The sequence below is a fragment of the Schistocerca piceifrons genome, chromosome 1 (assembly GCF_021461385.2).
Source record: "Schistocerca piceifrons isolate TAMUIC-IGC-003096 chromosome 1, iqSchPice1.1, whole genome shotgun sequence".
NCBI classification, from domain to species: Eukaryota; Metazoa; Arthropoda; class Insecta; order Orthoptera; family Acrididae; genus Schistocerca; species Schistocerca piceifrons.
In genome coordinates, this window is record NC_060138.1 from 1007483158 (window position 1) to 1007495642 (window position 12485).

Sequence of the window (12485 nt, forward strand, 5' to 3'; positions counted from 1 at the left end):
TGGGCACTGTGACTTCACTGTCACAATACATAAATTAGCCAATGAAATTCGTCACCAATAATCCTCACAATTTGTGAAAAACAGAGATGTTTATACCTACAACACTAGAGGAAAAGATAACTTTTATTATCCATTATAAAAGGTGTCAATGGCTCAGAAAAGAGCTGAATACGCTACAACAAAAATTTTTGATCATTTCTTCTGGACTATTCCTTCTTTTCCATGTACGAATTTTTGTTTGAAAACTGGTACCCGTAAGACGAACAAACGCCTCTTTTTAAACATAGTGGAATGAGTAGAACTAAAAAATAATGTATTCATTTCGAAGATAAAACAGCTTTAGCTGTAAATACCTTACTGGTAAACATGACTGGTTTCGCAGCATTTTAGCTTCATCATGAGGTCCAATCTGTATAAAGTAACAGACAAAAACCCATGAAAGGGAAGATAATGATGCATCGCAAAGGATGCAGCTAAAATTCTGCTAAACCGACCTTACTTATAAATAAAGCACAACCGAAGCGATTTTATCTTCAAAATGATACATCTATTGTGCGGTTGCCCTGACTACAAAGTCTTCTGCAATGTGTTCATTAATGTTAATACTAATCATGTATACGTATCCTGTAAAATGATTCGGTCCAAGTAACTCTGATGAAAGAATCATTCAAATAATCTAGGAACATGTAACTAACTAGATAGCTGCCGAGACAAATCTGATGCCACCTCAAGAGCATCAGAAGCAGGCACGAAAAATGCAAAGCTTCCCTTTACAAATGGGATATCATATACAGTCCAAAATGTAATTGTCGTAATGGAGCAAACAACGGAACGCATTATTAATGAATGCCCATTACGAAGATGTCGAGTGAGTGGAAAAAGATCCCAAAGAACCTCTTCAAATGGCATTTGTGGTTAACTTCCATGGATACAGATCCTTCATGGAACTGCGATGTTAATATCATTTCTAAATTTTCACTTGCTGTAATTTATAGTAATATGTTAATATTTTCAGATGTTCGTTTTATCATTTATTTGTATGTTTTATAAACGACGCATTGTTTCATAGTTTTACTAGACGTTAAATAGTATCAATAAAAGTACTTGCTTTAATTGACTGTACGTTGGTTCATGGTAGAACAGGTAATACGTCATGCATTAAAAGCGCACAACACTTCTTTATTGTTAAAATTCTAGAATATGTATTATTTAACGAACCAGTTTTCAGCTGTTTGATCATAATTACGTTCAAAAACATATGTAGCTGTGAATTTTGTGAGATTAAAGGTTTTTAATTAAGTGCATCTAAAGAGTTTCTAAACTGGTTGTCAAAGATGACAATTGTTTATGTTTGGTATAAGGTTAAGCGAGAAGAAGTATTATGGTAAAATATGAAGAAAAAACTTGTTAGCTTGGATAAAATATGTGGCACACTGACTTAATCAACTACATCACAAATTATAATTATTGTTCAGGGAAGAATGACCACCTGCTTTATGAAGGCCACAGCTACAAGGTGCAACATGAAGTCCTATACGACATCCACTAAGAGAGGAAGACGAACCATCTCGAAAATAATGGAAATTGATAAAAATATGCTATTTTCCCAAACTTGGTACTGAGTCATTAGACACAGTTTGCTTATTCATCACTTCTGAAAGCACACACTACAAATAAACCCATCCAGACTACTTTGTAAATTACCACTGCTACTTATGTGCCCCATATTTCACGTTATTTCAGTTACTGGGGTTTCACTTGCCCTATTATTTACATAACAGTTAAGCACATCAAGTGTGTCACTTGTATTAATATTATCGTACCTGTTTATAATATCAACTTGTTTAAGACAATACTACGTTGTTGAATCATACCCTCGAAACATGTCTCTTAAGTTTACTGTGTTTTTCCCGGTTTATTTTTCTTCTCTGAACTATTTTGTCATTTGTCGTGTTGTTTGTTAAACTCAATTTTTCATGTATTTTTCCAAGGTGAACAGTCTTCACATTTTTATCTAAATAATTCTTCTCGCTTTGGTCTTATACACCACGTCAACAAAAGTCACCGTTGACAGGCAATTGAGAGTCTCTTTGGATGCACCTGGTTTAAAGTCATTGATCTCAAAAAATCCACATTCACACGTATTTCTCGTTCAACCTGATGATGGTCTAAAGCCAGTAACGGGTTAGTTAAGTAATAAATATTCTAGAATATTTCACAAGTGTCGTGTGTTTTCTTTCATATTACATATAATGATCGACAACCTGACTCCATCTCTGGCATCGTTGTGATACCCACGGGGAGGGTCTTAGATCCGCTTAAAATTACCTCGTCAAAGATTGTTTGTATAAGTTGTTGGTGGATTAAAATGGCGCTTACAGTGTTGTTACAGCTATTGCTTAAAACTGACACAACAGCCAAAATCACGATCGTAAATAAATACACTGATCAACCAGAATATTGCGACCACCAACCTATTATCGATATAAGACCCTCCAGTCAATAGCAGCGTCACCTGGCGAGGAATGACTATCAGTCTGAAACACGCACGGTGCATATAGTATCAGCGAGCGTGCTGTCTGTGTGTGTAGACTGGGGAAGGCGCGAGTTCTATCTGAGTTTGCACGAGGGCAGGTTGTGATGGCCCGGCGACTTGGCACGAGTTTTTCGGAAACTGCACGACTTTTAGGGTATTCGAGGAGTGCTGTGATGAGTGTCTTCAACACGTGGCAAAACCAAGGCGAAACCACATCCAGATGTCGTGGGGTTAGGCGGCCACTCCTCATTACGGACGTCGAACGTTTTAAGCTGGACAGACTACAAACAGAACAGGCGGCGAACTGTGACAGAGGTAACATCAGTCTTTAATGCTGGGTAGAGTACGAATGAGTGAACATACAGCGCACCGAACGCTCTTGACGATGGTCCTCCGCAGCTGACGACTCATGCATGTGCTAATGTTAACATCACAACATCGGCAACTACGACTGAAATGGGCATTGGACGTTGACGCAGTGACAGAGCGTTGCTTGGTCGAATGAATCCCGATACCTTCTTCATCACGCCTAAGGGAGTGTGCGAGTCCCTCGTCTTCCAGGCGAACAGCTCCTTGATACCTGTACTGTGGAGTGGAGACATGCTGGCAGCGGCTCCATTATCCTCTGCAAACCATCTATGGGTCCAGTGGAGCTCCTGCAAGGCACCATGACGGCGAAGGAGTATCGTACTGGTTGCAGACCACGTACACCCCTTCATGACTACCGTGCTTCCTGATGGCAGTGACATTTTTCAATAAGATAACGCGCCATGTCACAATACTAGGAATCTGATGGAATGGTTAGAGGAACACAGTGGCGAGTTCCAATTGATGTGCTGGCACCTCAATTGGCCTGATCATAACCCGATCGAACACATCTGGATTGAACTGAACGGTCAGAGCTCATCGCCCCCCTTCCATGAATTTACGGGAATTAGGTGACTTGTGTGTGAAGATGTGGTGCCACCATCCTCCAGCGACCTACCAAGGCCTCATTATTTCCATGTCACTTCTCATCGCCGCTGTTATCCGTGCCTAAGGTGGACATACCAGCAATTAGGTACGTGGTCATAATGTTCTGGCTGATCAGTGTATCTTTACTAACAAGTCAAGCGGAAAATGCAGTTTCTAAAATACAGCAGGAATGATGACCTACGGAAAATAACCAAATCCGCTAGTCTTTTGTTTCAAAACGTATCTGAGCTTCAACAAGCAGGTTTTGTTGTGACATCAATGCGACCGTAACAACACCTGTCTCATACAGGGCTGTTCCAGCAAGTTATCATTCAGAGCGGCGAGGCCATAGCTCCCTGGGGCCTGGAGAGGAACCCACGAGAGAAGGCCTTCCGGTTGGCCGCTTCCATGGGCTTCGAGACGGACGACCTGCAGGAGCTGACGCAGTTCCTCAAGGCGGCCGACGCGTTGGAGCTCACCGCGAATGACTCGCGCGGTCTTTCCGACATTGTGAGTTCTTCATTCATCTTTCTGTTCCTATTATCAGTACCAGAACTCCGGAAAATTAAACTTAACACTATACTTGCTACAACGGGGGCTCTCGAAGGTGAATATTTATACTATTTTAACAGTTGGTACTACTGTCTTCCTAGTGCAACATAAATGAGTGGAGCTATAACCCACAAAGCAAGGATGTGGGCTACACTAAGATGGAATCCATGCGTGGAATTAAGGATTATTGGTCTAGTATTACTGCCGACAAAGTCGTGGCTTTTAAGGGATTTCCCACACGCATTTAGATGAATATGACTGGTTTCCCATCCACGCCCAGAATTAACACACGAATGATAAATGTCGAAGCAAGCAGTGCAGAGCGGTTTTTATCTGTTGTTTCGGAAGATCTGTAGTTGAGATCACTATCATTATTAGTCTTCCGCGTGTTTGTCTGTAAAAAGGGAACCCTTATAAGATCGGTTTATTGTCTGTCTTTCTACCTGTCTGTCTGTCTGTCCGACTGTCAGGAAAGGGTAAAAGTATCGAGTTCAAATTTATGTAACATATTAAGGTCGATAGCCCCTTGGCAGTGTAAAAATTTTAAGTTACTAAGTCAAGATACGGCCATTTATGTCACATATTTTGATGCTCGAAAACCTATAGGTTGCTTCCAGTTGACCTCAAATCAAGGAAAACTGGCAAGAAGCAACGTTTCACAGTGCAGTAATGGAAAAATTCGACAATTGTTAATTTACACTTATATAACACGAAGTCTAACTTGAATTAAAACAAGCAGTAGTTCTACATTCAAATTGACCGGACCAGAATAATAAAAGTCAAACATCAGGCAAGGTATCACTTTATTGCTCAAACGATGTGTTCTGGAGTTTATCCGTCATCAGATATCCAGCAGCGAGTGCTGCACATAGATATAGCTCTTTTGTTATTTATTATTCGTGAGTCTGCTTTTCTGTCCCTTTGATACGACTCTTTTTTCTCATGAACAGATTGGCGTATCAAGTTCAAATTTACGTCTGATACTAAAGTCTAAGCTACCTTGGTTGTGTAAGAAATTTGAACTTTTAAGTCAATGCAATCAACAGATTTGGCCATTTACGTCCACATTTTGATACTTGCAAACTCGTTATCAAAACCCATAGGGTATTTCCAGATGAACCGAATCATGAAATTTGGCAAGAAATAGGGTTTCGTAGCTCAAGTAAGAAAATTTGAAAATAATATCACATAAAAATATCTTTTGCCATTAGAACATACACTGCATTTATCATACGTCAAAAGCATAACTGACGAACATTATTACATGAAAACATAAAATTTAATATGTAGTAAAATATTTTATTAAATCTTCTATTTCTACATATATATAAACTTACGTCCCCTGTTCGCCTATTTTTGAGTGTCCGGTCCAGTATGAGAAATACTGATGATATTTTGATATTGTCTTGGAATTCCAGGGACCGATACCTTGCCAGTAACTAGATCGAAAACAGGCAAAAATCATTGAATCATTGAGATTTTCGTTTCCGAGAAGGCCTAGACAGAGAGAGAGAGAGAGAGAGAGAGAGAGAGAGGGGGGGGGGGGGGGGAGAAATATGTAGAGATATACAGAGAAATAACACGACAAATTTCTATAGAATATTCATGGAAATATAAAGGGGTTTCAACCGCCAAACCTATCAACCTATCAAAATTCTCTCCAAGGCGTTACTCAACAGACTTGAACCACAACCTGGTATAAAGATAGGTGAATACCAGGCAGGTTTCAGAAAAGGAAGGTCCTGTATTGAACAGATATGGAACCTGCTACTGAAATTCAGACAGACGAACGACACTGTAGTCACACTCGTGGACTTTAAGAAGGTCTATGACTCCATAGACAGGCAGACTCTCTTTGACACACTAGAAGAAACTAGGACACTGGTACAACAGACACTTACAGAGACCACAACCGACATAAAATTTATGGGAGAAATCTCAGACGTTTCGAAGTACATACAGGAGTCAGACAAGGAGATGGTCTCTCACCGCTTTTATTCAACATGATCTCTGACAAAATTATCAAATAATGGAAAGAAAAAGTAAAAGCAAAAGGAATTCATTTAGGAATAACATGTGAAAACAACACGATATAAGTGCCTAACGTTTGCAGATGACTTGGCAACACTCAGTAACAATACACAAGTAGCACAAGAAGCACTGAATTACTTACATGAAGTCTCTGCCTAAATAGGTCTACAGATATCATATGAGAAAACGAAATACATGGAAAGAAAGGATAACAACAACGAAGCCACGTAAACAAAATACGGAAAGGGTAAGAGAGTGAAAAAATTCAAATATCTTGGGAAGGATACAAATAAGAGGATCAAATAAGACATTTAACACAGAAACAGCAAAAAAACTTCAGAAAGCGTACGAACTGACTTGGAGGCAATATAATAAAAGAAATATTTCAAGACAGACCAAATTCAGGCACTACAATACAGCTGTAATACCAGAAGCACTGTATGCATGTGCATATTCATCCCAGGCACGTATTACAGGTAGCTAAGCGTGGTTCGAAAATAAATGAACCGGAATGCGTTTGCATAATATTTAAAAATCTTCCGTTTATTACCAATGGCGAATTTCAGATAAAATGAAATAGTAATAATACACTTGATAGAGTTTTCAGAATTCGTGGACAGGGGATCTTAGATCGGGGTAATGTTCTGGCCTCGGAAAAGACATCTGTATACAGATTGCAATTGTCCTGTAAATAATCAGCCACATCACAAAACGGCAACACAGGTACGCATTCAGTGCCATTTTTAATCATTAAATTAATTGAAATGTTCTCTTAAATTAAATAGAAAAATGTGTTAAGATGGAAAGAATGCGAATCACCATCTTTACTGATGAACTGATTATGACTGAGTCTATAAATTGAGGAAAAGTTATAGTTTATTTCTGATACTAGACTTAATGCAATATCAGTAGATCAGTAGGCGAACTTGAACATACACAACATTTATGAACGATGCAAGGAAAATTAAACTGCGTTTGAAATATACTGTAGTCTGGTTAGTATGTCTCTAGTAGTTGAATATTTGTGGGCTGCTGTGCCTAGTTACTTCAGTTCTCTTACACTGGCTGGATTCTTAACGACAGGAACCGATTAACATACGCCGAGTGGTGGTAGCCAAATTGGACGCTATTGAAGCAGCAGAGATATAGACACAGCGCTGACTCGAGCCGAGTGCTCAAAATAGGAAACCTAGGCGATTTCCATAGCACGATTACTAAACTTTAAAAATCAGCTAGTCACTGATGTTTAGCATCTTGTCCATTAATATTCAGCAAATATCTCCCTGGGCGTTCATCTTGGTCGAACGTCTTGCAACTGCAATAAATATGGTGCATTTTACATTAAGTAATTCTTTCAGTGGCATTCCATTTACGTCAATATGTCCCATCTGGGATACATGGAACTGCGGGTGTTAACATTTTAGAGCCTACTGCGACGTTACATAATAGATATATGCTGTTTTGTAGCAGCTTATCTGACCGGCATCCCATACGAGCAAGCCAACGGCGTCTTTACATAATGTAGCTCGTAACAGGACTAAGCACGGCTGTGTTTAAAAGGACTATCTCGGTAATATCGTAAAGCAGCGACACCTGCTTATGGCCAAGCAGCTAACTTTCTGCAAATAATAATCTGAAGCTGTGATCCTGCAGTCATATAGTCTGTGCATTGGCTAGAATAGTGAATTAATAAAATAAACAGAAATACTGAATAAAAGATAAATGAATAATCAATAAAAAGTTATATTTTAACCTCAGTATTTGATGTAAATGATACCAGAGAACTTTTAGAATAATATTAACTCCAGGAGGTATATCTCACTTATACAGACAGAGAATAACCTAATTAAACTCAGTAAAGTTCCACTCAGAGCATTACTAGAATACTAGCAAAGTACCAAAGCCAAACAGTCATCAAAGAAGCTCGAAAAATGAGTCCATTTATTGATCAAAAGACACGAAATTTTTGCCAGCTCGCACTAATTCAGAGTTCTTTATAGAAACTTAGGCGACAACACTCGAGAGATGACGAGTGGTAACTGATAATCTGTCTGTTGTCAATTCCAGAATGCAAGCGGAAAGTCCAATTTCTGAACTGGAGCCCAACCAGATCTTGCCAAAGTGGAAATCACTTGAAAAGTTAAGAGTACTTCAGCAGCCATTCACCACTCACAATCACTTACAGGTCCAAATAACACTCATAACCACAGCCACGTCTGCCTTCCACCAACTCTAACATAAAAGTGTCCAGGATCTTTCCTTGAGCACACCACTCAAAAGTCTCTCACTCCACTTGACTCCAGCAGTCTTCCGCCACTGTCCAACTCTCATTGACTGAAGACCATCCGCACAAAAAATACATCGTTTCCATGTCCTACAGACATGATTCGACTCAACGTGACCACTTTCCACGCTGAGCTAATACATTATAACATTATTTAAATAAAGAATGTTATAAAGATTCTGACACACTCAGACCATTTACAATAAATATAAACAATAATCTGTTCATAAGTGAAGAAGCTAGTATTTTTGTACAAGAGTGCTCTGGTTAAATTACGTAAAACGTCGTTAAATAGTGTTTAAACAAATATTTATGTTTGCTTGATAGAAGCGTCTTTTGGCATTCTTTCCGATGGTAGCGACAGCTATGTAATTGTCCACTTATTAAACTACCATGTTTTCGCAGTATCGATTGTCATCATGTATAAATAAAACTGTTGGTGAATATAGTAACATACTCCTTAAATAATTAAACAAATATGAGAAGATATGAAGCATTCGTCCTGCATTCACTTGCTGTGTTGTGGAGGATATGATGTTCTTGCAAATGTTTGGATTATGAAAAAGATATAAAATGTAATAAATCAATAAATGAAATAGGTACAGATTTGTAGCTTTCAGGGATGCAAATATTTGAAAGTTCTTAGTTCTAAGGTTCAGTGTGAAAATATATAGTTACTGTAAAACATTAATTCCCAAATTTTTCAAGTTACTGAGCCTATTATTGTTTCTTTGATGCTCCTCATTTTTCTGAGATTGGCGGTGTATTTAAATTTGCTCTATTGTTTAACTGTGACTTATTATAGATTGAAGAGCCAAAGAAACTGTTACATCAGCCTAATATCGTGTAGGGCCCCCGCGAGCACGCAGACGTGCCGCAGTACTACGTGGCATGGACCCGACTAATGTATGAAGTAGTGCTGGAACTAACTGGCAACGTGAATCCTGTAGGGCTGTCCATTAATGTGTAAGAGTACGAGGGGGTGGTGGTCTCTTCTGAACAGCATGTTGCAAGGCATCCCAGATATGCTCAATAATGTTCCTGTCTGGGGAGTTTGGTGGCCAGCGGAAGTGTTTAAACTCAGAGTGTTGCTGGAGCTACTCTGCAGCAATTCTGGACATGTATGGTGTAGCATTGTCCTGCTGTAATTGCTCAAGTCCGTCAGAATGCACAATGGACATGGATGGACGCAGTTGATCAGACAGGGTACTTACGTAGATTACGTACATGTCACCCGTCGGAGTCGTACCAGAGGTCCCATATCACTCCAACTGCACATACCACATACCATTACAGAGCCTCCACAAGCTTGATAAGTTCCCTGCTGACAAGCAGGGTTCATGGACTCATGAGGTTGTCTCCATACCAGTACACGTCCATCCGCTCGATACAATTTGAAACGAGACTTGTCCGAACAGGCAACATGTTTCCAGTCGTCAACAGTCCAATGTCGAGATTGACGGGCCCAGGCGAGGCGTAAAGCTTTGTGCCGTGCAGTCGTCAAGGGCACACGAGTGGGCTTTCGGCTCCCAAAGGCCATATTGATGATGTTTCGTTGAATGGTTCGCACACTGACGCTTTTTGGTGGCCCAGAATTGAAATCTGCAGCAATTTGCGGAAGGGTTGCCCTTCTGACATGCTAAACGATTCTCTTCAGTCGTCATTGGTCCCGTTTTTGCAGGATCTTTTTCCGGCCACAGCGATGACAGAGATTTAATGTTTTACCTGGTTCCTGATATTCACGGTAAAGTCGTGAAATGGCCGTACGGGAAAATCGTCAATTCATCGCTACCTCAAATATGCTGTGCCCCATCGCTCGTGCGTCGACTGTAACACCACGTTCAACCTCACTTTAATTTTGACAAGCTACCATTGTAGCTGCAGTAACCGATCTAACAACTGTGCCATACTCTTTTTGTCATACATAGGCATTGCCAACAGTAGCGTCGTATTCTGCCTGTTTACATATCCCTGTATTTGAATATGTATACTTATACCAGTTTCTTTGGCGCTTCAGTGTATATAGTTACTGTAAAACATTAATGTCCATGGTTTTTAAGTTACTGAAGTTATTATTGTTTCTTTGATGCACCTCATTTTTCCTGAGATTGGCGGTGTATTGCGCTGGGTTTTACACGTTTTTGCCCAACAGCTGTTCGCCTTTGTACCTGGGCGGGCAAGGGTGTACCAGTCGCTTTGCTGGACCGGCCGCGGTGCTCCCTCGGCCTACTGGCTAGCAGTCAGTCACACATGCAAATTCACATCCTACCAATTCTAGGTGGCTGAATAACTCCCCCACACGCACATAATGCTACGTTACTCTAAATCTCCTATATTTAGTTTACCTCCGACTATCAGTGACGTAACCCTTTATCTTACTTGCCCGTTTAAAGCTGCGTTCACAAACGGAAACTTCCCACGTGTTTCTGGAACAAGTAACAGTCCGCCTTTCTTGAATCTTGTGAACTAGAGAACCATTACAAGATACCTGACGACTCACCATTTGCGAAACTGAACATCGGCGACTGTGGGGGCAATTTCCTGGCCACTTGCTTCTGCAGCATGGCAGTGAAAGGCTGTTACAGACAGCGAGCGTTTGGGAGATTCATATCGTGCTAGATGATGCAGACAAAGCTCTGTTTCATAGAATAGAAACGATTTCTTAATTCTATTTGGTCGTTTCCAGACTCATTTGTTATACGATTTTTGCTTGAACGAGGACAAAAAATTAATCACCCCCAAGAGACATCACGATAATAGCTTGTAACACCGTTTCTACCCTCCATGATGGTCTCACTTTGGCAAGGAAGATAGTCCACGAGTTGCTTCAGATGTGCCTTAGCCTGTTGAAGATACTTCATTGTTAATTAGATCCCGTAGAGCAACCAGTCTGCCGGGCTGTTGATTGCTACGTTTCACAAGCTATTGCTAACATTCTCAGAAAGTGACCGTCAGTTTAAGATGTGGCCGGTCGATATGTAATAGGATGCCTCGGCATTCGTCAAACAAGGAACGTATGCTTGCATACCTTGTAACCTCCTCTCTTACTAGTCGGTTTTAATGCAATGGTATGACCGTGATCGCGTATGCCCAATGAATTTGATTTTGAACAAGGCTACCGTCTGCGAAGAAAATTTTGGTCGCTTAGTGGACAGAAGTATACCACAAGTTGCTACAATGAGCAAACTATTCTAGTTGTGCACTTTCTACCTATTTGGATTTTTTTTAGTACTTAGAATACTGATGTTACTTACATAACATACGAAACGAAAAGGGGCACCACATGACAAAGTGTCCACAATATATCTGAAATAATACAGAAATTAATTAATACGGTCGTCAGCCCAATTGGGGATGGTATGGCCACTGTCTAATCAATAATCCGGACAGCAATGAATACATAATTGTTTGGGTGTACGTTTGGCAACAGTAGGTTGACACACGCTCATGACAACACAATACGTTACGAAATAATAATGACTAAGCAAAGCAATCGCCTGACATCGTTAAAACACAGCTATGTTAAATTGGATGAGATACTGAAACTCGTTGTTAAAAAGTAAGTGATTGACTATAGGTAGCTCTTTTGTTACGACTATAATCATTGTAACCTCAGATTAACGTTTACTTATGTGTAGCACATTCCTGGACATGGCAAGCTACATACTTTGAATAGATTGCAATTACTATGAAAATTTACTGCACGAAATGAGCAACTGTTGCTTTTAACAGATTGACAACGCTGAAATACGAACCAGGCCAGTACACAAAAGTATTATTAAAACAGATACAGAGATAAAATATGTGAACTTAATTGTTTTCTTTAATTTAAGATTGCTAAAAATCACATTAAGTTCTTTTCTCGAGTCTGCTTTGTCTGCATTCAATTAGCAGGAATGACATTGTCTCTGAATATTCTTGCGCGCCACTGTTCATTTATTGAGGCTTCATTATTAATTACCGGCGATGATAATCTTTTATTAGTTTTCTTTTGGGTATTTGATCAACGGCAGTCGGAAATTCAGTAACTGGAAAAGATTGCCACATTAACTAGTTGACAATGACTGAAGATAGTGGCAAGATCAGGTACAGCAGCTCTTACATACAACACTTATTTCTTAAATAAAA

The 12485-nt window shown here is 39.7% G+C and overlaps 1 protein-coding gene across 1 annotated transcript in view; it reads left to right on the top strand.

The window, feature by feature from the left end:
• The window catches only part of LOC124777148 (esterase B1-like), a 125372-nt gene that overhangs the window by 77122 nt on the left and 35765 nt on the right, over positions 1-12485 (top strand). The window contains exon 5 of the mRNA XM_047252451.1: positions 3801-4000. Within this exon, the coding sequence (XP_047108407.1) occupies positions 3801-4000 (200 nt within the window). The remainder of the gene's footprint in view (positions 1-3800; positions 4001-12485) is intronic.